At 42.5% G+C, this 27095-nt stretch overlaps 1 protein-coding gene across 1 annotated transcript in view; it reads left to right on the top strand.

Moving 5' to 3' along the window:
* The window catches only part of ADAMTSL1 (ADAMTS like 1), a 468040-nt gene that overhangs the window by 360054 nt on the left and 80891 nt on the right, over positions 1–27095 (top strand). Inside the window, exons 21-23 of the mRNA XM_079927992.1 lie at positions 2124–2252; positions 10599–10778; positions 14537–14671. Coding sequence (XP_079784118.1) covers positions 2124–2252; positions 10599–10778; positions 14537–14671 — 444 coding nt within the window. The remainder of the gene's footprint in view (positions 1–2123; positions 2253–10598; positions 10779–14536; positions 14672–27095) is intronic.

Here is a 27095-nt window from a genome sequence, read left to right as displayed (position 1 = left end):
AGAATCAGACTCAAGAATCAATTTTAAGATTAATTATATAACTACAATAATTAAGACTATGTGGTATTGATAGAGAGATAGACACATAAATCAGTGGAACAGAAACAAGAACACAGAAGTAGAGCCACAAAAATATACTCAGCTGATGCTGACAAACACAAAAGCAATTCCATGGAAGAAAGAGAGCTTGTTCAATGAATGGTGGCGGAGCAATTGGACATCCATAGGCAACAAACAAATAAACTTTGACCTAAGTCTCACGCCTGATACGAAAATTAACTCAAAATATATCACAGACTTAAATGTAAAATGTAAAACTAGGAACCTTTTAGGAAAAAAATAGGAAAAAATTTTTAGGATCTTGGTCTAGGTAAATAGATCTTACACTTAACATTAAAAGCATGATTCATGAAAGGAAAACTCGATAAATTGGACTTCATCAAAGTTAAAAACTTTTGCTCTGTGGAAGATCCTGTTAAGAAGATAGGGGAGGGCTTCCATGGTGGCACATGGGCTTCCCTGGTGGCACAGTGGATAAGAATCTGCCTGCCAATGCAGGGGACACAGGTTCGATGCCTGGTCCAGGAAGATCCCACATGCCCAGAGCAACTAAGCCCGTGCACCACAACTACTGAAGCCCACTCACCTAGAGCCTGTGCTCTGCAACAAGAGAAGCCACCGCAATGAGAAGCCCACACACCGCAACGAAGAGTAGCCCCGGCTCGCCGTAGCTAGAAAAAGCCCGTGCACAGCAATGAAGACCCAATGCAGCCAAAAATAAATAAATTCTTTTAAAAAAAATTTTTTAAGAAGGTAGGGGAAAAAATCTATAGACTGGGAGAAATTTATTACAAACCACATATCTGACAAATGACTTACATCTAGAATGTAAAGAGCTCTCAGAACTCAGTAGTAAAAAATAATCCAATTATAAAATACTAAAGGACATGAAGAGACATTTCATCAAAGATATAAAGATGAAAAATAAGCACATGAAAAGATGTTCAATATCATTAGCCATTGGGGAAATGCAAATTTTTAAAAAGCCACAATGAGATATCAATACACACCTATCAGAAAGGCTAAAATTAAAACTAATGATAATGTCAAATGCTAACGAGGATGCAGAGAAACTAAATTACTCATACATTACTGGTGGGAATGTGAAATGATACAGCCACTCTGGAAAACAGTTCAGTGGTTCCTTAAAAATCTACTGTATGACCTAATAATTACACTCCTGGGCATTTATCCCATAGAAAATGAAGACAAATGTTCACACAAAAACTTGTACAGGAATGTATATAGATGCTTTATTTGAATAACCAAAATGTGGAAACAACCCAGATGTCCTTCAACATGTGCATGGCTGAACATACTTGGTACGTCCATACCGTGGAATACTACTCAGCACTAAAAGGGAGCAAACTATTGATACATGCCACCACGGTACCATGTGAGACCTGGAAGAATCTCCAGAGAATTATTCTGAGTGAAAAAAAGCCCATCAAAAAAAGTTACATACCGTATGATTCCATTTATATAACATTCTTGAAATGCCAAAATTATAAGAAATGGAGAACAGATTAATGGTTGCCAAAGGCTTAAGGCAGGGCTGGGGGCAGCATAAGGGATCCTTGCAGTGATGGAAATGTTGTTCTGTAGCTTAACTTCGTCAATGTCAGTGTTCTAGTCATGACATTGTACTCTAGTTTTGTAAGGTATTGCCGTTGGGGGAAACTGGGTAGAGAGTACGCAGGATTGCTCTGTGTTATTTCTTATAACTGCATGTGAATCTACAACTATCTCAAAATAAAAATTTAAGCCCATAAAAATCGAATGTATTGGATCATTTGTTTAATGATAAGATGCACAAATCATCCCAACTTGTTGGATACCATGCTCTCTCCTCAGATTCTTTTTGTAACAATTTTACGGTAGCTAGACAGGTAGGTGTGTGGACGGATGGTTCTTATAGTATACAGTTAGAGTTTTTTCAAAGGAAAACACGGTCAGTGGAAAAAGCCTGGGTATATCCCTTGTTCATTGTTGGTCATCTCATGTTTCAAGGGAATACCCAAAGCCACCATCTAATAAAATGTCACGCTCCTTCTCACTCTCAGGAAAGCCACTAGTGAAAACATCCCGAGGGACTGTGTTCAACACGGAGGAACCCGCCATCACAGTTGATGTAGGAGGCACCGTCAAAACAGTTGGAGGCGTGAATGTGACTATTAACTGCCAAGTTGCAGGTGAGAAATGCATTCATATGTTAATTCATTTGTTCAAATATTAATGGAGCCCTGTGCTAGGTTGGGGGCTGAAAAGATAAGTACAAATTCTACTCTCAGGGATTTGGGGCTAGTAGGAAAACTCAAGCATGAACCTCAGTCACTCTGAAAGTGGAAAGTGCTGCCGGAAGTTGAGAGGAGGAAAACTGGGACAGGTGAAGGGAGAAGAGGTGGTTTTTATCTCCGTCTTGCATACTGGTAGAATGTGAGCATGCAAAGATGGGGGCAGAGGGTGTTCCAGGGTGATGACAGAGTGTGAGAAAATTCATGGAAGCAGGGAAGCTGCAAGACTTCAGGGGAACAGCGTGTGCTTTGGTCTGGCCAGAGCCCAGAGTACATAGATAGGGTGGTGGGGTTTAAACTTTAGTAATGTGGGTTGCACCTGTGCCGTGGGAGACTTTGATGAGGAGTTCAGACAAAGGCAGATTGAAAGTGACATTAAGGGGCCATGCAGTGCACAAAATGGATTGAAGAAAAGAAATACAGGGACAGAGAGTCCAGTTAAGAAGCCATCATAGTAGGGCTTCCCTGGTGGTGCAGTGGTTAAGAATCCGCCTGCCAATGCAGGGGACACGGGTTCGAGCCCCAGTCTAGGAAGATCCCACATGCCGCGGAGCAACTAAGCCCGTGCGCCACAGCTACTGAGCCCGTGTGCCACAACTACTGAAGCCCGTGCACCTAGAGCCCGTGCTCTGCAGCAAGAGAAGCCACCGCAATGAGAAGCCCGTGCACCGCAACAAAGAGTAGCCCCCGCTTGCCGCAACTAGAGAAAACCCGTGCACAGCAACTAGAAAAGACCCAACACAGCCAAAATAAATAAATAAATAAATTTATATCCAGAAAAAAAAGAAGCCATCACAGTAGTTTAGAGCAGAGGTGCTGGGGCCTGAACTCAGGGCAGTGGTGGTGGAAAGCTCGGGAGTGGATGGCAGGGGTAAGATCAACAGGAACCTGGAGCTTACTCACTTCAGAGGTGGGTAGGAGTCGTTAATGAAAACAGCCAATACTGTTAGGAGTGTGATAATAGACATTGCCCTTGGGTAGGCCTTGCAAACTCAGAGGCCTAAAGGGACCAGAAAGTCACAGGAAAGTGGAGGAGTAGTGGACCAGAGGAGGTTGTAGTATGCTCTTCATAATGGCATCTACTGTCAATTAAAAAAAAAAAAAACACCCACATAGACTGGAACAAAGCTCAGCTACCAATTCTCCCCTCCTGTGAACTGCTAGCCTGTCTACCCCAAGGGTTTTCACACCCACAGTGCAAAGAAAAAACGGATGGCTCTTGTGCCCAGCCACAGTCCCCTGATTGCTGTCCTCATCAGATATATCTTCCTGCGGCACCCAAACCACGGTTCCCCAGTCATACCCTGTCTGCAAAAAGGACAGGCATTGGCACCCCCCTGCTCTGGGGGTTTCTTCATCTTAGATCTCAGCCCCAGCATTGGAAGATTTACCTCCGCTTGTGATTTATAAGGCCAGAGAGAACCCATTTTAAAAGAAGTAGGAGGAGAATCTTCATCTAGAGCATGTTGTTTCCAAAGAACAGCCAGGTCTGGTTTTTCTCTGAAATGTTCTGGTAGCTCCAGGAACCCAAAAGTATAAATCTCTCTCTGTCATCATGCATTAGCTTCTTCTTGGTAAAGCTTCCCTTGGCCTGTGCATCCAACCTCATCAGTGAAAGCTTCTGGAACTAAATCCCTTCAGGCCCTATTAGGACAGAATCTCTGACAGGGCTTCCCATGAATGAGTTGCCCCTCTATACACAGAGTGGTGGTAGAGGCAGGGTCCTTTGTGCAGGACCATCACTCCTCACGTGGTCACTAGGAACATGGGCCTTGGAGACGGAACACCAACTGGAGATATGATGGACCATGTTGGGTCTCCTCTTGAGCACTGGGATTGGTAGGACTAAAAGAATGGGAAGCAAAGGGCAGCAAAGCAAGGAATTGGGCATTTGAGGGAGACTGAGAGAACCAGAATCCAGGTGGAGGAGTATGTATCATGGGGAACCCAAGACAGTCAAACCAGCTTTGGTCAACTCTTCCATGCCACCTAAGGCCATGTCTCCCGAGTTCATCCAGAGACTCACTCTTGGTAACCTGATGGTGAAATCCTAGGTTGTTAGGTCCAGTTTTTGCCTGGCTATGTACATTACGTTCTTTGCTTTTATGTTTATTCATAGGGCCATTTGTCTTAATCATGGTTAACTAAAATAAATGTGTGTCTCTGCCATTATGCCTTTCGTTAAGTAAGATTTTTATTCAATGTAGATGGGAAAGAGCCTGCTTTTGATTAAACTGTTGGTCTGTGAATTTACTGGACAAAGAAATCATTCTTGAGCTGAGTCTCCAGTCAAAATGCTGACAGCTATAATGCTAAATGGCAGAAAGAACTAGTTTTACTTTGATACTACAAGTAGCTTTTATGGCTCTCTTGTGACATAATTTTAATGGCTATATAATAGTGTATTTAAAAAATATTACATAATTTACCTAGAATAACTCATGTCCTTACATGTTTGAGTTGTTAGCAGTTTTTCATTAAATACTTTTTGCATACATATGTTTTCAACATGTAAAATTCGGCCTCACAAATTCTTCCCAACTCTTAAGCATAAAAAGCATTAAGCAATGAGTATGATGAGGCTTTTTCTTGAAAAGTGATCCAATCCCTTAATACCACTCCCAAACTTGTTCTCTATTTAAGAAAATTCAGAAAACTGAGTAGGAGATAAAGGGTTGGAGGAGGAGGGAGTGTTTCAGTCATTGGGAACATGATGTACCTGAGGTAGAAAGAGTGTGTTGCATCTGAAGGAGTGAAATGTGGCCGGTGTGTCTGTAGGATGGAGAGCAGAGAAGAAAGTAGTGTGACATGTGGCTGGGAGGTGGGGAATAGTAGGCAAGGGCTAGATCTTATATGCTTTCCTAGATTATGGTACAGTTTGGAGCAAGGGTAGCTTTGCAGACTTAGGATATAAAATTGTGAGGACTGGTCATGTAGAAATAACTAGTTGAGGAGTCAATGATAGGCAGTGTATTAACTAGGGAAGGCTAGACTCTGGTAACAAGTAGATTCCCAAATGTGTAATGACTCAAACACAATAGAAGTTTATTACTGCCTACCTAGGAGTCCAGAGAGTGGTCCTGGTCAGCTGGAAGGGATCTGCCCCCCACAGTCCTTCAGTATCACAGAACACTGGTGGCTATGTTATCTTGAATACATGCCTTCCAAGGTCTCCCCAGAGGTCCTCTCTATCCTGTCAACCAGAAGAGGGGAAAAACAAAGTGTAGACGATGGTTGAGAAGATTTTAAGGGTGACACCTGGAAGTAGCACACATTACTACTTCTCACATTCCTTCTTAGTCACATGGCTACTCACAGCTACAAGGACTGCTGGGAAATATAGCCGGGCTGGGTACCCAGGAAAAAGAAGAAACAGCTATCAGTGTCTGCCACAGTCAGTGTGAAGAAATGTGGAAGGCTGAAAACCTTTCCAGACTTACATGGTTCTTTAGAATAATTGCCAAGGCTGACATTTAAGCTACTGTATCCTTTCCTTGTCTTGTACCAAACCATCAAAGAAACTTCTAGAACTTATCATGTCAAGGTGTACCTTTCAGTGGATGCCCCACCTCAAGATGTTGACAAGTCACCATGGTGCAAGCAGCCTTCCAAGTGTAACAAGTGGTCTAGTTAACAAGAATATCCTGTCTGGGATTTAAAAAAAGATGATTATACATCACCCTACCTGGCAGCTCAGTGGAGATTAAAGACGCTAATCCTCATAATCATATCAAGTTACATCCCATTATGACTACACTCATTTACTGATCCTTTCAAGCAGCAGGGAGAGCACTGTGTTATTGATAAGATATGCCACAAAGGGGGGAAAGTAAAGGCAGGTCCTTTTCCTTCCTTTTTTAGACACAAATCATACCAGGGAGTCCAGAGTGTGGAGCCTATCCAACTAACTTGTCAACAGCATAGCTTTGGACTTTGTTCTGTGGTGTATATTTTTTGTCATTCTTCAGACATTTCTTTCTGTAGAATGTGCTGTCACATCTACAGGCTTGGGAAAAAAAAAACCTTCCACAACCTGACTAAGCTTCTCACCAAGAAGAGCACTAGCAAAGCCAGCACAAATGGATTCTAGAAAGTTCTCTCTTAACAATAATCTTGGTGTTACAATTACAGCAGAAAGGTTAATCCCAAAAGTAGGAAATATTTAAGGATTTGATACCAGAAATAATAGTGCAGCAATTCGTACCTTTTCTAAGGAAGCAGCCTGGTATAATGGCAGGCGGTGTCATGTACTTGTTAGGAAGGGGATCCCTAGCATTAAATGTATCTGAGTTTGGATCCCCACCTGCCATTTGTAGGTCACTGATGGACCATGAGGTAGAGAGGAGGTACAGGGACTCTGTCCCCATGTAATCATTCAGGAATCCAAACTAATGTCATTTTAGGCAGATTTCATAATCTCTTCAGGTCCCAATTTCCTCATCAGTAAAATGGAGTTAATAACAATGCTTCGTAGGACCTTTGTGAAAAATGAGTGATTATGTTTATTAAATGTTGGGCTGATAGCAAATACTCAGTAAATGTTCTTTCTCCATCTAATATGTTCAGGATATTTTTGTATAGCTCCTGACCTTGGTGCATTCCCAATGTCTAGGTATTCTAAACATCATTGTTAGGTATGTATATCTGGTACCTTTTCCAGGGACTCTGGCATATATGAGGGTTGGTGATATTTTCTGAAGCATCATTGTCATCTCTTGAGAGAAAAAGAAAAAAGAGATCTCTGGTGCATCGTTTATTTTTCTTCTCCCCTTGTTCCAACTTTGTTTGTAATATGTCAGAACCAGTCATGGCAGGACTGGCTGTCATTCCGAAGTATCTTTTTGGTGTCATTCTCTGCTTAAGGCGCATGATCGCAGGCAGGAATCCCCCAAAATGTGACACCAGCAACTCCATCTCCATTGGCAAATTCTTGATGCAGGTCCGTGTTTGAGGAAGTCTAAGAGAGGTTTGCTAATCTATGTATTAAAGAATGATTCCTACATCATTTGGCTTCCCTCGGCACTGCTGTCACTTCTGTGGTCCCGGTTTTACAGAGACTGGAGGTCACTTCCTTCTACCCTTCGTTATCCTGAACATGTCCATTTCTCCCATGAACTCCCCTGCTCTCAACTGAGGAATTCAGCCCTTTTAGCCAAGACTCTGTTTTGTCCTGTTAAACAGACTTGCTTTCAAAGGGGCATGAGGCCAAGAGTGATGAAGTGATGAAGGAAGAAGCTTACACCCACTTCCCGGAGACATGAGAAATGGTTCCATCCCTGGGTCATCTCTCTCTCCCTCCTCCTCTTCTTTCTCACCATCCGTGTCTCCCCTCTAGCTGCCGTACAGTCACATAAGCCCTGACCAGTGAATGACACATAGGGGAGCAGCAAGTCTTGCTGCAGGAGCTGACCATGTAAACACAGTGTTGGCTCTGAAGACACTCATGCCATGGCCCATGGACACTGTCATGGAGAGAGAGCATTCCCCCCGACCATTCACTTAGTCACCACGCTTTTGCTGGTGGAACTGACAGCCCATTAGTCTGGTTCTCTTACCCTGCCTCCTCGCTCTAGAACAGCCTCAGTTCCTATCAGGGATTTTGTGCTTACTGCCCACAGCCCTCCTCCAAGGAAGGTGCCAGTGACAAGTGCTATGTGTAATCAGTTCATGGTGAGGGAAAGTGGGTGAATACTTGCAAAAGATGGTTTGTAGGACCTCATTTTTCCTTGCACTTTCAGGAGAGAAATAACTGGAAGGGTTTTCTTCAACTTAATTTTCAGAGGTTTTCTCCTGAGCGCCATGGAATTTTTTTTTTCCCCAACATGAAAATGGAGCTCAGGGACCAAAGTCTAAGCTGGCATGGCTGGGCATCATGACGCTCTTGCTCTCCCTAGTGGTGCTACAATGAAAAATCATCTTTTCTGCCTCTCACCTGCATCTTTTCTCCAGGTGTATTTAGAGATAGTGCCAGCCTGGCCCCTCTCATGCACCTGAGCCTTAAGTTTCACAGTGTGTGCCCCTCCCTGATGGGTCAGGGCTGCAGTATCCAAGTCTCCACCCCTTTCAGCAGCCTTGCCTCCTTTCTCCGGCCAGCCTGCCCGTCCCTAGTGACTCACATTGAATTATGGGTAATCTGAACAACAAAAGAGAGAGGACCAGAGAGTCACTCTCCTGTTCCCCATTAACAGGGCGAAAAGCCCTACAGATTGGCCAAACACTTGGGCCACACACCTTAGGCCACCATTCTACCACTGGAAACTCCACCTGAGGCAGCAGGCCAGCAAGGACACCAGTGAATTCACACAAGGTAGCTCATTGTTAGTGAGGGAACATATGAGACCACCCTTCCATCCCACCCCACTTCCTGACACTGGGAGCTCAGGAACAGCAAGTGCTCAAGGGGTCATAATGAGGGCTGATGAGCTGGCTGTTACAAAGTAGACTGTGGGTAAATTTTATTCATCAAGGACAAACAACAGGTACACAGGTAACTCCTTGAAGGTGTCTTCATTTTCAACAGTAGGCTGCCCATGAAGGGTAAGGCTGCATTTGCCCCAAGGGCAAAATCCATCCCCAACTCAGGGAAAGCGCAGGACTAAAGCTCTGGCTCTGACTGTTCCTGGCTTTGACCCTATTTCCCTGGATCTGACATTCTAAACCTGCCCTGGATACATGTCCAAGAGTTTTATGAGCAAACGTTGTGAACTGAGTCAGCAGGCTAGACGGTGCAAGGGACGGAGCTTTCTACTCCCTGGAGACCTGTGAATTAATGCCACACGCTTTCTGTCTCTCAGCTCACTCAGAGCTTGGCCTCCTATGCAGACCATCTCAGAAGGCTTGTCCTGAGCTGGGGCCTGCTTACCAGCATGTGACCCACAGGGAAACCTCCTCAGGAATTAAAGCCATTCTTTTGTCTTAGTCTACTCAGGCTGCTATAACAAAATGCCATACATTGGGTGGCTTAAACAGCAGAAGTTTATTTCTCATGGTTCTGGAGGCTGGCAATTCCAAGATCAAGGTGCCAGCCCATTCAGTTCCTGACCAGGACTCTCTTCCTGGCTTGCAGACAGCTATCTCTTGCTGTGTCCTCACAGCAAGATGAAGAGAGAGAAAGAGAAGGTCTCTTCTTATAATTATGGGCACTAATCCCATCACAAGAGCCACCCCCCTCATCACAATCTCATCTAAACCTAACAATCTCCAAAGGCCTCACCTCCATCACACTGATGGTAGTTAGGACTTCAACATATGAATTTACAAAGGACACAAACATTTAGTCCATAACACTCCTAGAGGACAGAGCCTGACTTCCAAAGACTGGAACCCCATCCCAATTCAGATGTGCATACTCTCCCCAGCTCTCTCTCACAACAATAACTTAGATTGAGGAGAGAACAGAACACTTTCTTTTTGTCTTTCTTTTTCTGTGGTGATACTGATAGTTCAATCTTTTCTTGTTCTAAGAAAATACTTAGGCTTCAAAAAATACAGGCTTGTTTTCTACATGGAGTGTCAACTCTGGTAAGGATCTAGCAGCTTTCATTTGTCTGGTTCATGAATATATCAACATTTTGTAGCTTTTAACTTTCTACTGAGATATAATATTTATACAGAAAAGTGCTCATATCATAAAGGTCCCAAGCCCACCAAACCAGCCCCCAAGTCAAAAAACAGAGGATTACTAGCAACCAAGCTCCCTGTCCCCACTCTCAGTCACAACCCCTCCCAGTCCATCCCGGTCTCAGAGGAACCCCCCACTCTGACTGCTGACAACAGAGTACTGATGTTACCAATTTTTGTTTTCTGCTTTCAGAAACAACATCATACTGTATACTGTGTGTACTCTTTCATGCCTGGTTTTTCTCATTTAACGTTAGGTTTGTTTCATGTAGTTGTCAGTCATTCATTTGCACTGGTGTATACATTCGGTTCTGAGGTGTTTTCTCCAAAGAATTTGGGTTCACTCCTTCCACCCTGGCAAGTGCCCTTTTCTCAGCTGCCTCCTTCCTCTTCTTGAACTGGCCTCTCTCTTCCTGCCTCATCAGTGTAAGGTTTAAAAGGCAAAAGATCTCAAGACAGCTGAGAGGTCAGAAGCATTATTTAGTTTGGCTGAAGGGGAGTAGAAGACGCCCAGGCACATGCTTCCTGCAGAGCAGCCCTGGGGCGGGCCCTGGCAAGAGGCTATAAATGCCTCCAGGGTCACCTGAATGTGTTGGCTGATGAGTTTATTTTTTTTCCTCCTAGGTGTGCCTGAAGCCGAAGTCACTTGGTTCAGGAATAAAAGCAAACTGGGCGCCCCTCACCATCTGCGCGAGGGCTCCTTGCTGCTTACAGCCGTGTCCTCCTCGGATCAGGGCCTGTACTCCTGCAGGGCGGCCAATCTGCACGGGGAGCTGACTGAGAACACCCAGCTACTGATCCTAGGTAAACACCTCGAGGCCGGCTGCCCCCTGTGGACCCCACTGGGGGTGACTGTCTAACCCACCCTCTACCTCCTCCTGTCCCTGATCCAATTAAGTGCATAAAGGTAAAATCAATATCCCTTCCCTTCTCCCCACCTTAGGGCCTCCCAGTAGAAAGAACACAGACCTTGGGGCCAAGCAGATGTCAGTTAGAACCCTAGCTCTACTGCTGACTCACTGTGTAACCTGGGCAGGTCACTTAACCTTGCTAAGCCATAGATGCTAGTCTCTGTGTAGAAACTTATGGAGCAAGATTGCCCATATTTGGGTAGGGGTTGGCAAATAGAGGTAACAGAAGTACAGCGGTCGCTCTTAACTCCTTCTATGTTAAGGACTTCTTGGAGAATCAGACGAAAACGATAGATTACCTTGTCGAGAAAAATTCATAAATGCAAAATTTTTTGGTAAATTTCAGGAAGTTCGTAGTCTAGTCCACCTGAAGTCCACACGTGTACACCCCCTGTCTTTGTCCGTTCCGGCTGCTATAGCAAAATAGCCCCAGATTGGGTGGCTTGAAGATTGCGTCTCACACTCCTAGAGACTGGAAGTTCAGAATCCAGGCGCCCTCATGGTCGGGCTCTGGTGAAGGCCCTCTGTGTGGCTGCAGAATAATGGCTTCTTACTGTGCCCTCCTGTGGCTGAAGGGATGAGCCAGCTCTCAGGGGTCTCTGTGTTGAGGACACTAATCCCAACCAGGAGGGCTGCACCTTCATGACCTAATCATCTCCCAAAGTCCCTACCTCCTAATATCACCACCTTGAAGGAGTTAGGATTTCAACGTATGAATTTGGGGGATGCAAACATTCAGACTACAGCACCCCCAAACATAAGGACCTCTGATTAAAGAGTCTAACACAGTTCGTGGCATAAAATAGTTATTTAAAAATAACAACAATTGCTGAGACACCATCAACACTCGTTGATGCCCAGGGCTGGACTCAGCCACGTGCAAGCTACAACCCTTTTGTCCCCTGGATTAGGACTCTCTGCTTCTCTTCCCCACAGAGTCTGGGAACTGGTGGGATAGGATAAAGAAGCTTGTTTTCGTCTTACTTTTTTTAAAAGGCAATTATTAGAGCACGTGTGCTGGCTATCTCAGGAAGAGAAAGCCATCATTCTTAGGGGAAGAAAAAGGAAAATGTGAGAAATATGAATAATTACACACCACGCATACATACGCATACATACATTATGGGCTTCCGCGGGGAAAAAGAAGTAAACTTTATATTTTCACACTCCAAATTGATGATATACCAAAGCACAGGGTCTACCCCTGCCCACTCAAATTTCAGAGATGCCCACATGGGTTTTCATCTCAACGGTGACTGCATAAACCTCCAGTTATCTTAGGAAGCCGCAGAAAATCAGCTCCGCGAAGGATGTGATTTGTTTTGTGTTGGATTTCATCTGGCTGAGCTGCTCGTCTGGAGCCTGGGGCCTAGAGACTCTTGCCCCACACTGAGCTATGGAGCTTACTGTGGGCTTTTCCTCCCTAATAACCCTTCCTTGTCGCCTCTGCTAACAGAGCTGAAAGCATGGGAGGTGTAGCTGCTACCGTAGCTCCACCAGTGAAGTGTGTACGGTCTGGGAGCCAGATCTGCAGCATTCCAATGCTAATGCAGTGTGACCGTGAACGTGGAGTTTGAAGAACATGACGTCTTCCCATTTTAATCAAACTGGATGGGAAAAAAAAAATCACTAGTTAGATTCTTAATTTTAGGGCTTTCTGCAATCAGAAGTCTTGGTTTATTCATCAAAATTTGTTACTTTCTTTAGGTACTTTATGGACATAGAAGTAGTGTTTCTCTTTTTTTTAATCAGCCCAAAATGTGACTTAATTTTTAAATGAGGGATTTCATGTGTAAAGCTGAGGTTTCATGCCAAGGCCTGTGACTTAACCTGTAATGTGGAGACCTGAAGTGTCATGAGGCGGACTTTCACTCATGAGTTCGTATAACTATTCATTAAGTGGGATGACTATTCATTAAGTGTTGCCTCGGAGTCCCACGTAGAGCTTTAGGATAAATAAAAGCAGTGACCTCTGTCCTTGGGGAGTTTACAGTTTCCCTCAGAAGATCAGCTGGACATGCCCTGAAGAAGTAAATTAAGACAGAAGCTGTAAGGACACTAGGAGGGTGTGACATTTGGCCCCGAAAGATCGATGGTTTTAAAGATGGGACATAACCTCCCCTTTTGGCTCTTAATAAATAAGCAAAGACTTCTTGAATTTTAATATTCTTGAAGGACTATTCAATTTCAGTACTCTTGAGGGAACTCCATTTCCCTCAATATTCAATTTCAATATTTTTGAGGGAATATTAAAAAGGATGGGAGGAAAAGAGTCTAGGTTTGAATAAACTGTCACTATCAGTTCCTAAAATGCTGGTATGTCAGAGTAGAAAGAGACCTTGGAAATGATGAGGTTTTTCATCATTTTATAGTTGAAGAAACTAAGGCTTAGAGGGATTAAGTGACTTGCCCAAGTTAGTGAATGAAAGAGCCACAGCACAAATTGAGTTCCTGAATCCAATCACGATGTTTTTACCCTATACCATATAAAGAATATTTTTAAATTATATAGAGTTATATAGAATGTCTTTAAAATTTTTAATTTATATACATAAATACATAAACTCATCACCGTTTTCTGTATGTGATGGTCTTTCGCAGTCAAAGGCACAGGAGACAGAAGGCATGTTTCTGAAGCAGACTCAGGCACCACTGTGACTTGTTTATTTGCCATCCCTAAAAAGTACTGAACAGGGTGACAAGCACACAGTAGGCCCTCACTGAACACTGTTGAAATGACCATCAATTACAAGGGCAACCCTCCTGCTTCTCTTTCCACTCCAACAAGTGCTCTAGAGTAAAAGGTGGGGTTGGCCTTGGAGTGTGACGCAGGGCTACAGGAGAGGAAAGAAGAAGGGGAACAGAATTCTGCTTCTTTCCCAGGAGAATCTGGGATCATCCTACCACTAGGTTCAGCAGGTGCTTGCCTCTATTTGTTCAGTGGAAATAATAAGCAAGCCACTGTACTTCCCTTTTTGTCACTTTTATCTCTGGTTAACTGTGATTCCTGATGACGTCAGCCCTGACTCCTTATAAGATTTTGAACAATAAATCATCCCTATCCTGCTTCTCTGATCCTACTTGGGCATAAAAATCCAGATCACAAAGCAAATTCCCAGCCTCACAATTGGACCCTTTTCTTCCTAGAAAAAAGCCACTCACAGGATCCTTCGCCATAAGAAATTCCTGTGGTGTATCCCAGTCTGTGGGGACAATAACAAAGTGCCTCCCTCTAAAGGTTGTTACAGGAGTTAAATGAAAACTATTTTAGCAGAGGACTTGGCATCTAGTAAATGCTGAAGAAGCACTGGCTTTTTTAAAGTGCCTTTATAATGTAGTTTCATTTAACTATGCGTTTCTAGAGTCCCCAGTGGTACTGTGGGATAGAGTGGCATACAGTAAGGAGCTCAGGAAATCAACATGCCTGATTCTTATTACCGACCTTACAGTTTCAGGCATCAAATATTATATTTAAAATTCAGACTCACCTTGATGGGAACACCTTCTCTATAGGAAAAATGGTGTTAAAGATAACAATAGTAACGCCTGCCTTACACACAGACACACTTACATGCATGGCCGCCTCTCCCTCTCCCCTTAACACAGCCTTTATGCTTTAACCTGCCTGATGCACCATCTGCCTTCTCACAGATCCCCCCCACGTCCCCACGCAGTTGGACGACATCAGGGCCCTGCTCTCAGCCACTGGACCGAACCTTCCTTCGGTGCTGACGTCTCCGCTGGGAACACAGCTGGGCCTGGATCCTGGGAATTCCGCTCTCCTCGGTGAGTCCGGCCCTCTGGAACGTTGGGCAGAGATCCAGGGCTGGACAGGATTTATGGGTGGGTGACTACTTGCAGGTGGGAGGGAAGCAGCAGTCGGGGGTGGCCAACAGGAAATCACTAAATTGCCTACAGAATCCAGACTCACCAGTGGAAACTTGGCTGACTTTCCATATGAGGTGACTGAAGTTCTTAGTCTGGACCTGAGCTTGTCCAGAGTCTAATGGGGCTCCTTTCTAAATCCTCTTGGGCTGATGCCACAGTCCGGATTCTCTCAGTCAGATTGATGGCGCTGAATTTGGAGAAAGATACAGCAGTGCAGAACAGCTCCTATATCTCCTCACGCCTTGCCAACTGTATCCCAGTACTCCTCCATTACCTCTTCTTACCTAAATTAGAGCTATAACTAGCCTTCAAGGAGAAAACTGCAATATCAGTACCTCCCAAAAGCCAGGCCATCTATTTAAACCTCCTTCAGTAGGTGGGGCGTAAAACCAACCCAGAGAGGCCCCTCAAGGCAAGTGTTTAAGTAACTCCACCAGGTACAACTTCCCTGGCGTCTGTCATTGGTAACCTCCACCAAGTTATTGCCCATGTGGCTGGCACCCTCTTGTAGCAGAGAGTTGTTCAAGGGCATCCGCATCCTGGGCCCCTCACCCCAGAATCGTGGAGATGCCAGAGCAACCTCTACATTCCCAGCATGCCCTCTGGAGATGGTCAAGGTGGAGAAGAAGTCCTCTGCCCTCAAAGGCCTGGGAAAAACAGGCCTACAAAATGGAGAAAATCTTCATGCTCACTGTTTGTGGCCCCAAATGTTGGTCACGGTAGTTAGAATTATGTCCTTGGCTCAGTGTTGAAATTTCCTCTACTCTTCTCCTCGCCCACGTGCAGAGGACGGGAAGCCAATGGGTTCTCAGTCTTACTGGTCATAACTTAACAATACGGCCCCAGGGCTTGGTATCTTTAGGACTCTAGCACAGAAAGATTACCTTCAGTTTTTGTTAACATCTGAAATTAGCAAAGAATGCATACAGGCCTATGGAAAAAGCTTCTGATTTCTCTGTTTCTGATCTGGGTAAAAATAAAACACAGATACAGTAACGAGTAGCGCTGTTTTTGGTAACAAACTTGGCATTGAGTTTTTGCACGTCACGTTGATCAGAATTCACAGAAATTTAAACTTCTTTTTTTTGTTTGTTTTGGCATATAAAGGGTAAATTTATTCCAAATTAAACATGTGCATTGTAAACTTTTTATTTTAGGCCCATCACTATGAGAGATTGTCGTAACTTATCGTCCAGTCACTAGCAGGGTGTGCAGCACTTGTTTATTTTCAAGTTCAATGACTCTTGGGTCACTCAGGTGCCATTCAGCGTGCTGGAAAAGTCGACCTGCTCATGTTTCCCATGATAGCTTTACTTTCTTTCTCCCTTATTCTGGAATAATATTTTGTCTTATTTTAACCATGGGCAATAAGAATTTATTGTGCTTTATGCTGCTGCATTCCATTCCTAGTTTATAGTGCTTTGGTACCTTAGACTGGTATTTAAATCTAACAGTTAAGAGACACCTTAATGCCCTAGTTCACATCCAGACCGCTCCACCTGAGTAGACCACGGAGGCAGTATGCATAAAGTCCCTGAATGTAACTGCATGGGCAAAACGGACTCTAGTGGTGAATGTCAGCGTCTTGCCAACACCATTGAGCTAGGAGAGATCCATGTGGAATCGTGGAGATGAATTAGGGAATGGTGTCAAGTATCAGGTCTCTGAGAAGTAGGTCACTGGAGACAGACCAGAGCCTCATTGTTATGCTTTGATGCTGAGCACTGAAGGATGGGGGGTGGGGATTCAAATAGGCACAAAGGAAAGGAAACAGGCCCTTGAGGTGAGGAAGATGCCAGGAGCCCGGAGGATGTGAAAATGTGTGAGATGTGCATCAGGTGTCTGTTCAGAAACAGCTGTAAGACCCCGCTGCTTTAAAACGGATGACAGGCAGCTGGGCTGGGATAGAAACTAGGCCTTCACAAGGAGCGAGCCTCAGCCAGAGCTTGTCCACTCAGATGTGACTCCAACCCTTACCGGAAGCATTCTAACAGCCTCCCTGCATCTGGGGCCTCCCTGGCTAGTGATTCATCCTGATCCGTTAGTCCATTTGCTCCCCTTTGGACCAGCTCCCATCCCTGGCTCCTGCTGGTGGCCCTTTCAGACCAGAGTATGCGCTCTGGGTACAAGAAATAAGCCAGCGGCCAGAGAGGAGCTTCTGTGGAGGGTTGCTTAGAACTCAGAATGTTAAACAGCATCAAATTGTGGAGGACCTTGATTATTAGGTATGGGGGTAGCTTTGCTATGTGGGAAATGGGGAGGTATCTTTAGAGGGTTTTTAAGTAGGAGGATGATGTAGTTCAAGTAATATTTGAAAGCATTAATCTGACATTCTATAAGAGTGAGCAATCAATAGTGAGAGAGACTGAATGAAGAAACACTGTGCTGAGGGTAACAAATGTTCTAGATCAGGATGGAAATATACGGCAAAGATATTTGTTAACCACCCATTCCACAGCCAAGACACCCCTAATCAATCATGACACTCAGCCCAGGCTCTGCCTTGAAATTCTTTTTTTTTTAACCCTTTTGTGTGTGTGTGTGTGTGTGTGTGTGTGTGTGTGTGTGTTTTAAAAAAATTTTATTGAAATATAGTTGATTTACATTGTTGTGTTAGTTTCAGGTATACAGCAAAGTGATTCAGTTATACATATATATAAAAATATATGTATTTTTCTACATTCTTTTCCATTATAGGTTATTGCAAGATATTGAGTATAGTTCCCTAAAACAACTATACCCCAATAAAAAAATAAATAAAAAATATATATACACTACTATATAAAAAATAGATAACCAACAAGGAGCTACTGGAATTCATTTTAACATTCCGACCAAGCATGTTGGTGATTGATATATAGGATGAAAGCCATTTGCCAGCCCCATTGTAGCCAGTAAATGTTGAGATTCATGTGTATGTATTTCTCCCATCTACAAGGCTACTTGGTTACAACAGATTCAAAGACCTCCACGGTTCTGTGGCACAGGGACAGTAACTCATGGGCCTTGATTCTCGTGTTTTCATGGGAGGAAGGGGAGAAGGGAGATTTGGGGTTTTTAAAGCCGTACGTCAGCACCAACTCTTCTCCACAAAGGTTGAGTGTTGAGAATCCCAGTAGGTGAGTCTACCAAGAAATGGCTGTTTTAGTTTTCAGACAGTCTAGCATTGTTTTCACTTCAAGCCACTGTTACAGCTTTCAAGAAGGAATGTTGATTGAGTGACACGTGCATGGGCTTCATCTGAGCCTCACTTTCCATAACTGTAAATGAAGACTTGGGACAAGTGAGTCCCTTGCTGCTCTCACACTCTTTGCTATACGACATAGACATGGAAAATGCCCAGTAGAGCCTCGTCCATGCAGAGTTGACCCAGCCTAATTGAATCCCTTGTCCCAGGCAAGGCAGATGCTAATTTTTTTGTCCTTGTTTTCCGGTTGTTCTTTGTGCAGCGAGGCCTAAACTGCGCCATCTGCTCTGGAGGGCAAGGCCAGCGCCCATGCCACCACCTTTGGTGTTCCAAGGCCAAGCAGTACCCTGCAGGGTTCCATTTTCAGGGCAGCAGCATCTCAGGTCTCCCCACAGCACCTAAACCCATTTGCAGCCTTCTGTCAAATATTTCTTTTGGCCACTAAGGCCCAACACAGATATTTCTCACAGCACCATTTATAGGGCATTAGCATTGATATTTTTTGAAAAATAAGTTTTATTGGAGTTTTTATTATAAGAGCAATGCATCTGCATTGCAGAGCAATTAAAAATAGAAGCAAAAAGAAGAAATGAAAATGGTCTATAATTACCTGGCCCAGAGGTAACCAGCACAAATATCTTTTTCCTAGCCATTAATATATACATTATATATTTTTCTAACTAAAATGAGATCATACTCTAAGTACTGCTTGTAACTTTTTTCACTTAATGGTACATAAGACTCATCTTTCCATGTCTCTAAATATTTTTCTACAGTTTTATTTTTGATGCCTGCATGAGTAGGAGGTATCATATCTTATTTAACCAATTCTCTAATGTCGAACATTTAAATTTATGCAATCTCTTGCTAATATAAAAGCATAGATACTCAATACTCTGTAATGACCTATATGGAAAAGAATCTAAAAAAGAGTGGATATATGTGTATGTATAACTGATTCACTTTGCTGTACAGCAGAAACTAACACAACATTGTAAATCAACTATACTCCAATAAAAAGTAATTTAAAAAAATAAAAACATGATGAATATTCTTATTCCTCTACCCTTGTGTACATCCCTGTTTACTTAGAATCAATTTCTAGAAGTGGAATTATTGTGTCCAAAAGTTTGTATATTTTCGATTTTTGCTGTATGTCGTCAAATTGCCCTCCAAAAAAGTTTTACCCATGTATGTATCCATCAGCACAAGATGAGAATTCCCATTTCCCACAAATATTATCAATACTAGGTATGGCCAAGTGTTACTATATTTACCATTTTAATAGGTGAATATACAATAGGATAAAATATAATACAAAAAAATGGTATCATTTGTTATTTTTATTCCTTCGATTATGATTTTCAGTAATTTTGTTTTTAATGCTTATCAGTCATTTATATTCATTTATGAGTTGCCTGGAAAGGTTCCTTGTTAATTTTTTATAAGTATCCTATTTTATTGATAAGATACAATACATATTCAGGTATTTTTGCATTTATTTGACATAGAATTTTTTTAATTGAAGTTTAGTTGATTTACAACATTATATTCGTTTCAGGGGTATGACATACTGATTAAATTTTTATAGGTTATATACCATCTAAAATTATTATAAACTATATTCTCTGTATGGCTATTTTCTCTGTGCTGTACAGTATATCTTTGTAGCTTATTTGTTTTATACAGAGTAGTTTTTTGGGGTTTTTTTTAACATCTTTATTGGACTATAATTGCTCTACAGTGGTGTGTTACTTTCTGCTTTATAACAAAGTGAATCAGCCATACATATACATACATCCCCATATGTCCTCCCTCTTGCATCTCCCTCCCTATCCCACCCCCCTAGGTGGTCACAAAGCACCAGGCTGATCTCCTTGTGCTATGTGGCTGCTTCCCACTAGCTCTCTATTTTACATTTGGTAGTGTATATATGTCCATGCCACTCTCTCACTTCGTCCCAGCTTCCCCTTCCCCCTCCACGTGTCCTCAAGTCCATTCTCTACGTCTGCGTCTTTATTCCTGTCCTGCACCTAGGTTCATCAGAACCATTTTTATTTTAGATTCCATATATATGTGTTAGCATACGGTGTTTGTTTTTCTCTTTCTGACTTACTTCACTCTGTATGACAGACTCTAGGTCCATCCACCTCACTACAAATAACTCAATTTTGTTTCTTTTTATGGCTGAGTAATATTCCATTGTATATATGTGCCACATCTTCTTTATCCATTCATCTGTCGATGGACACTTAGATTGCTTCCATGTCCTGGCTATTGTAAATAGAGCTACAGTGAACATTGTGGTACATGACTCTTCTTGAATTATGGTTTTCTAAGGGTATATGCCCAGTAGTGGGATTGCTGGGTCATATGGTAGTTCTATTTTTAGTTTTTTAAGGAACCTCCATACTGTCTCCATAGTGGCTGTATCAGTTCACATTCCCACCAACAGTGCAAGAGGATTCCCTTTTCTCCACACCCTCTTCAGCATTTATTGTTTGTAGAATTTTTGATGATGGCCATTCTGACTAGTGTGAGGTGATACCTCATTGTAGTTTTGATTTGCATTTCTCTAATGATTAGTAATGTTGAGCATTCTTTCATGTGCTTGTTGGCAGTCTGTATATCTTCTTTGGAGAAATGTCTGTTTAGGTCTTCTGCCCATTTTTGGATTGGGTTGTTTGTTTTTTTGATATTGAGCTTCATGAACTGCTTGTAAATTTTGGAGATTAACCCTTTGTCAGTTGCTTCATTTGCAAATATTTTCTCCCATTCTGAGGGTTGTCTTCTCGTTTATGGTTTCTTTTGCTATGCAAAAGCTTTTAAGTTTCACTAGGTCCCATTTGTTTATTTTTGTTTTTATTTCCATTTCTCTAGGCGGTGGGTCAAGAAGGATCTTGTTGTGATTTATGTCATAGAGTGTTCTGCCTATGTTTTCCTCTAAGAGCTTTATAGTGTCTGGCCATACATTTAGGTCTTTAATCCATTTTAAGTTTACTTTTTTTTTTTTTTTTTTTGCTGTACGCGGGCCTCTCACTGTTGTGGCCTCTCCCATTGCAGAGCACAGGCTCTGGACACACAGGCTTAGCGGCCATGTCTCACAGGCCCAGCTGCTCTGCAGCATGTGGGATCTTCCCGGACCGGGGCACGAACCCGTGTCCCCTGCATCGGCAGGTGGACTCTCAACCACTGCGCCACCAGGGAAGCCCCATTTTGAGTTTACTTTTGTGTATGGTGTTAGGAGTGTTCTAATTTCATTCTTTTACATGTAGCTTTCCAGTTTTCCCAGCACCACTTATTGAAGAGACTGTCTTTTCCCCATTGTATGGTCTTGCCTCCTTTATCAAAAATAAGGAGACCATGTGTGTGTGGGTTTATCTCTGGGCTTTCTATCCTGTTCCATTGATCTATATTTCTCTTTTTGTTCCAGTACCATACTGTCTTGATTACTGTAGCTTTGTAGTATAGTCTGAAGTCAGGGAGCCTGATTCTTCCAGCTCCACTTTTCTTTCTCAAGATTGCTTTGGCTCTTCAGGGTCTTTTGTGTTTCCTTACAAATTGTAAAATTTTTTGTCCTAGTCTGTGAAAAATGCCATTGTTAGTTTGATAAGAATGACATTGAATCTATAGATTGCTTTGGGTAGTATAGTCATTTTCACAATGTTGATTCTTCCAATCCAAGAACATGGTATATCTCTCCATCTGTTTGTATCATCTTTAATTTCTTTCATCACTGTCTTATAGTTTTCTGCACACAGGTCTTTTGTCTCCTTGGGTAAGTTTATTCCTAGGTATTTTATTCTTTTTGTTGTGATGGTAAATGGGAGTGTTTCCTTAATTTCTCTTTCAGATTTTTCATCATTAGTTTATAGGAATGCAGGAGATTTTGTGCATTAATTTTGTATCCTGCTACTTTACCAGATTCATTGATTAGCTCTATAGTTTTCTGGTAGCGTCTTTAGGATTCTCTATGTATAGTACCATGTCATCTGCAAACAGTGACAGCTTTACTTCTTTTCCAATTTGGATTCCTTTTATTTCTTTTTCTTCTCTTATTGCCATGACTGAAACTTCCAGAACTATGTTGAATAATAGTGGTGAGAGTGGACAACCTTGTCTTGTTCCTTCTCTTAGTGGAAATGGTTTCAGTTTTTCACTATTGAGAACGATATTGGCTGTGGGTTTGTCATATATGGCCTTTATTATGTTGAGGGAAGTTCCCTTTATGCCTACTTCCTGGAGGGTTTTTATCACAAATGGGTGTTGGATTTTGTTGAAAGCTTTTTCTGCATCTATTGAGATGATCATATGGTTTTTATCCTTCAATTTGTTATTATGGTTTATCACATTGATTTGCATATATTGAAGAATCCTTGCATTCCTGGGATAAACCCTGCTTGATCATGGTGTATGATCCTTTTAATGTGCTGTTGGATTCTGTTTGCTAGTATTTTGTTGAGGATTTTTGCATCTCTGGTCATCAGTGATATTGGCCTGTAGTTTTCTTTCTTTGTGACATCTTTGTCTGGTTTTGGTACCGGGGTGATGGTGGCCTTGTAGAGAGAGTTTGGGAGTATTCCTCCCTCTGCTATATTTTGGAAGAGTTTGAGAAGGATACGTGTTAGTTCTTCTCTAAATGTTTGATAGAATTCACCTGTGAAGCCATGTGGTCCTGGGCTCTTGTTTGTTGGAAGATTTTTAATCACAGTCTCAATTTCAGTGCTTGTGATTGGTCTGTTTATATTTTCTATTTCCTCCTGCTTCAATCTTGAAAGGTTGTGCTTTTCTAAGAATTTTCCATTTCTTCCAGGTTGTCCACTTTATTGGCATATAGTTGATTATAGTAATCTCTCATGATCCTTTGTATTTCTGCAGTGTCAGTTTTTACTTCTCCTTTTTCATTTCTAATTCTATTGATTTGAGTCTTCTCCCTTTTTTTCCTGATGAGTCTGGCTAATGGTTTATCAATTTTGTTTATCTTCTCAAAGAACCAGCTTTTAGTTTTATTGATCTTTGCTATCATTTCCTTTATTTCTTTTTCATTTATTTCTGACCTGATCTTTATGATGTCATTCCTTCTGCTAACTTTGGGGGGGTTTTGTTCTTCTTCCTCTAATTGCTTTAGGTGTAAGGTTAGGTTGTCTATTTGAGATGTTTCTTGTTTCTTGAGGTAGGATTGTATAGCTATAAACTTCCCTCTTAGACCTGCTTTTGCTGCATCCCATTGGTTTTGGGTTGTCATGTTTTCATTGTTTTTTGTTTCTATGTATTTTTTTATTTCCTCTTTGATTTCTTCAGTGATCTCTTGGTTATTTAGTAGCATATTGTTTAGCCTCCATGTGTTTGTATTTTTTTATAGTTTTTTTCCTGTAATGGATATCTAGTATAATAGCATTCTGGTCAAAAAGATATTTGATATGATTTCAATTTTCTTAAATTTACCAAGGCTTGATTTGTGACCCAAGATATGATCTATCCTGGAGAATGTTCCATGAGCACTTGAGAAGTAATTGTATTCTGCTGGTTTTGGATGGAATGTCCTATAAATATCAGTTAAGTCCATCTTGTTTAATGTGTCATTTAAAGCTTGTGTTTCCTTATTTGTTTTCATTTTGGATGATCTGTCCATTAGTGCAAGTGGGGTGTTCGTAGTAATAAAAAAAAAGAAAGAAAGAAAGAAGAGAGCAACCAAACCAAAAAAATAAATCCACCAATGATAACAAGCGCTAAAAACTATACTAAAAAAAATATATATATATAGACAGAGCCCTAGGACAAATTGTAAAAGCAAAGCCATACAGACAAAATCACACACAGAAGGATAAATATACACACTCACAAAAAGAGAAAAAGGGAAAAAAATATATATATCGTTGCTCCCAAAGACCACTGCCTCAATTTGGGATGATTCGTTGTCTGTCTAGGTACTCCAGAGATGCAGGGTACATCAAGTTGATTGTGGAGACTTAATCTGCTGCTCCTCAGGCTGCTGGGAGAGATTTCCCTTTCTCTTCTTTGTTCGCAGAGCTCCTGGGGTTCAGCTTTGGGTTTGGCCCTGCCTCTGCGTGGGGGTCTGTTCGTTGCTCAGACAGGACGGGGTTAAAGAAGCAGCTGATTCAGGGGCTCTGGCTCACTCAGGCCGGGGGGAGGGAGGGGTACGGATGCGGGGTGAGGCTGCGGTGTCAGAGGCCAGTGTGACATTGCACCAGCCTGAGGCGCGCCGTGTGTTCTCCCGGGGAAGTTGTCCCTGGATCACGGGACCCTGGCAGTGGCGGGCTGCACGGGCTCCCAGGAGGGGAGGTGTGGATAGTGACCTGTGCTTGCACACAGGCTTCTTGGTGGCGGCAGCAGCAGTCTTAGCATCTCATGCTCATCTCTGGGGTCCGTGCTGTTAGCCGAGGCTTGCGCCCGTCTCTGGAGCTAGGCTGCGCTCTTAATCCCCTCTCCTCCCGCACCGTGAAACAAAGAGGGAAGAAAAAGTCTCTTGTCTCTTTGGCAGCTCCAAACCTTTTCCCGGACTCCCTCCCAGCTAGTTGTGGTGCACTAGCCCCGTTCAGGCTGTGTTCACACAGCCAACCCCAGTCCTCTCCCTGGGATCTGACCTCCAAAGCCCGGGCCTCAGATCTCAGCCGCCGCCCGTCCCAGCGGGTGGGCAGACGAGCCTCTTGGGCTGGTGAGTGCTGGTCGGCACTGATCCTCTGTGCGGGAATCTCTCCACTTTGCCCTCCACACCCCTGTTGCTGTGCTCTCCTCCGCGGCTCCGAAGCTTCCCCGCTCCGCAGTCTCCACCCGCGAAGGGGCTTCCTAGTGTGTGGAAACCTTTCCTCCTTCACAGCTCCCTCCCACTGGTGCGGGTCCCATCCCTATTCTTTTGTCTCTGTTTTTTCTTTTTTCTTTTGCCCTACCCAGGTACGTGGGGAGTTTGTTCCCTTTTGGGAAATCTGAGGTCTTCTGCCAGCGTTCAGTAGGTGTTCTGTAGGAGTTGTTCCACATGTAGATGTATTTCTGAGGTATTTGTGGGGAGGAAGATGATCTCCACTTTTTACTCCTCCGCCATCTTGAAGGTCTCCTGTACATAGTAGTTTGTACCTCTTAATCCCTTACTCTTATCTTGTCCCTCCCCTCTGCCCTCTCCCCATTGGTCACCACTAGTTTGTTCTTTATATCCGTGAGTCTGTTTCTGTTTTGTTATATTCATTCATTTGTTTATTTTTTAGATTCTATTTGTGATAACATACAGTGTTTGTCTTTCTCTGTGTAACTTATTTCATTAAGCATAATGCCCTCCAGGTCCATGCATGTTGTTGCAAATGGCAAAAATTCATTCTTCTTTGCGGCTGAGTAATATTCCACTGTTTAGGTATACAACATGTTCTTTATCCATTCATCTGTTGATGGACACTTAGGTTGCTTCCATGTCTTGGCTATTGTAAATAATGCTGCTATGAACACTGGGGTGTGACATATGTTTTTTAACAACCTTATTGAGATAACTGATGTACAATAAATGATACATATTTAAAGTCTAAAATTTTATGTTTTGATATATGGATCACCACAATCAACATAATGAGCATATTCATCATTCCCAAGAGTAACCTTGTGCCCCTTTGTAATTGTTCCTTCACGCCCCTGCCCCATCCCAGGTAACTACTGATCTGCTGTCTGTATAGATTAGACTGGATTTCTAGAATGTTATAAAAAAGGAATCATACTTTTGGGAGATTTGGCTTCTTTCACTCAGGATAATTATTTGGAGTTCACCCCCATTGTACTTGCATCAATAGCACATTTCCTTCTATTGTCGCTTAGTGTCCATTGTACAGATAAACTACAGCTTGTTCAACCACTCATCTATGGAAGGACAGAATGGTCATTTCCCACTTCTGGGTATTGCAGGTGAAGCTGCTATACATATGCACGGGCTAGTCTTTGTACGGACACAAGCTTTCATTTCTCTTGATTAAATACTTGATAGTAAAGTGGCTGGATCGTATGGTCAGTGTATGTTTAACATTTTAAGAAACAGCCAAACTGTTTTCTAAAGTGGTTGCCTACTTTACAGTCCTACCAGCAGTGTAGTTCTAGTTGCTTCACATCCTCACCTACACTTGGCCTTTTTAGACATTCTACTAGGTGTGTAGTGGTTTCTCATTGTGGTTTTAATTTGTATTTTCCTAACAACTGATAGTGTTGAGCTTTTTTTTTTTTTTTTGTGGTACACGGGCCTCTCACTGTTGTGGCCTCTCCCATTGCGGAGCACAGGCTCCAGACGCGCAAGCTCAGCAGCCATAGCTCACGGGCCCAGCCGCTCCACAGCATGTGGGATCTTCCCAGACCGGGGCACGAACCCATGTCCCCTGCATCGGCAGGCGGACTCTCAACCACTGCGCCACCAGGGAAGCCCTAGTGTTGAGCTTTTCATGTGCATATTTGCCACCCTGATTTCTTCTTTGGTGAAATGTCAGTTCAGTGTTTGCCCTGCTTTTTCTTTAATTGGGTTTTTGGTTTACTTATTATTGAGTGTTGAGAGTTGTTTTTATATATTGGATACAAGTCTTTTATCAGATATATGAATTCCAATATTATGTGCCTGTCAGTGGCTGTCTTTTCAGTCTTCTAATGTCTTTCAAAGAGCAGAAGATTTTAATTTTAATGAAGTTCAACTTATTAATTTTTTTCTTGTATAGTTGGTTCCTTTGGTGTTGTGTTTAAAAATCTTTGCCTACTCCAAGGTCCTAAGGTATTTTCTTCTAAAAGTTTTATCGTTTTAGGTTTTATAGTTAGGTGTATCATTTATGTTGAGTTAGGTGTTATATATATGTGAGGTACACATTGAAGTTCATTTTATGCATACAGATACCCAACTTGTTCTACTACCATGTGTTGAAAAGATAATTCTTTCTCCACTGAATTGCCTTTGCACCTTTGTGGAAAATCAGTTGTCCTTATATGTCTGGATATATTTTTAGACTCTATTCTGTTTCAGTGATGTATTGGTCACTTTGACTGTATTCTACCCAATGCCATACAAATCATGAGGTTTTTCAGGCTGGCTCATGGGCACAGGATCTATTCCCTTTCAGCTCCTTCTCCTAAACTGAGGGAATCCACCAGGTCCAACTTGGTTTC

The sequence above is a fragment of the Stenella coeruleoalba genome (genome assembly GCF_951394435.1).
Source record: "Stenella coeruleoalba genome assembly, chromosome: 7".
In the NCBI taxonomy this organism is placed as follows: domain Eukaryota; kingdom Metazoa; phylum Chordata; class Mammalia; order Artiodactyla; family Delphinidae; genus Stenella; species Stenella coeruleoalba.
This window is presented reverse-complemented; position numbering and strand designations above follow the sequence as displayed.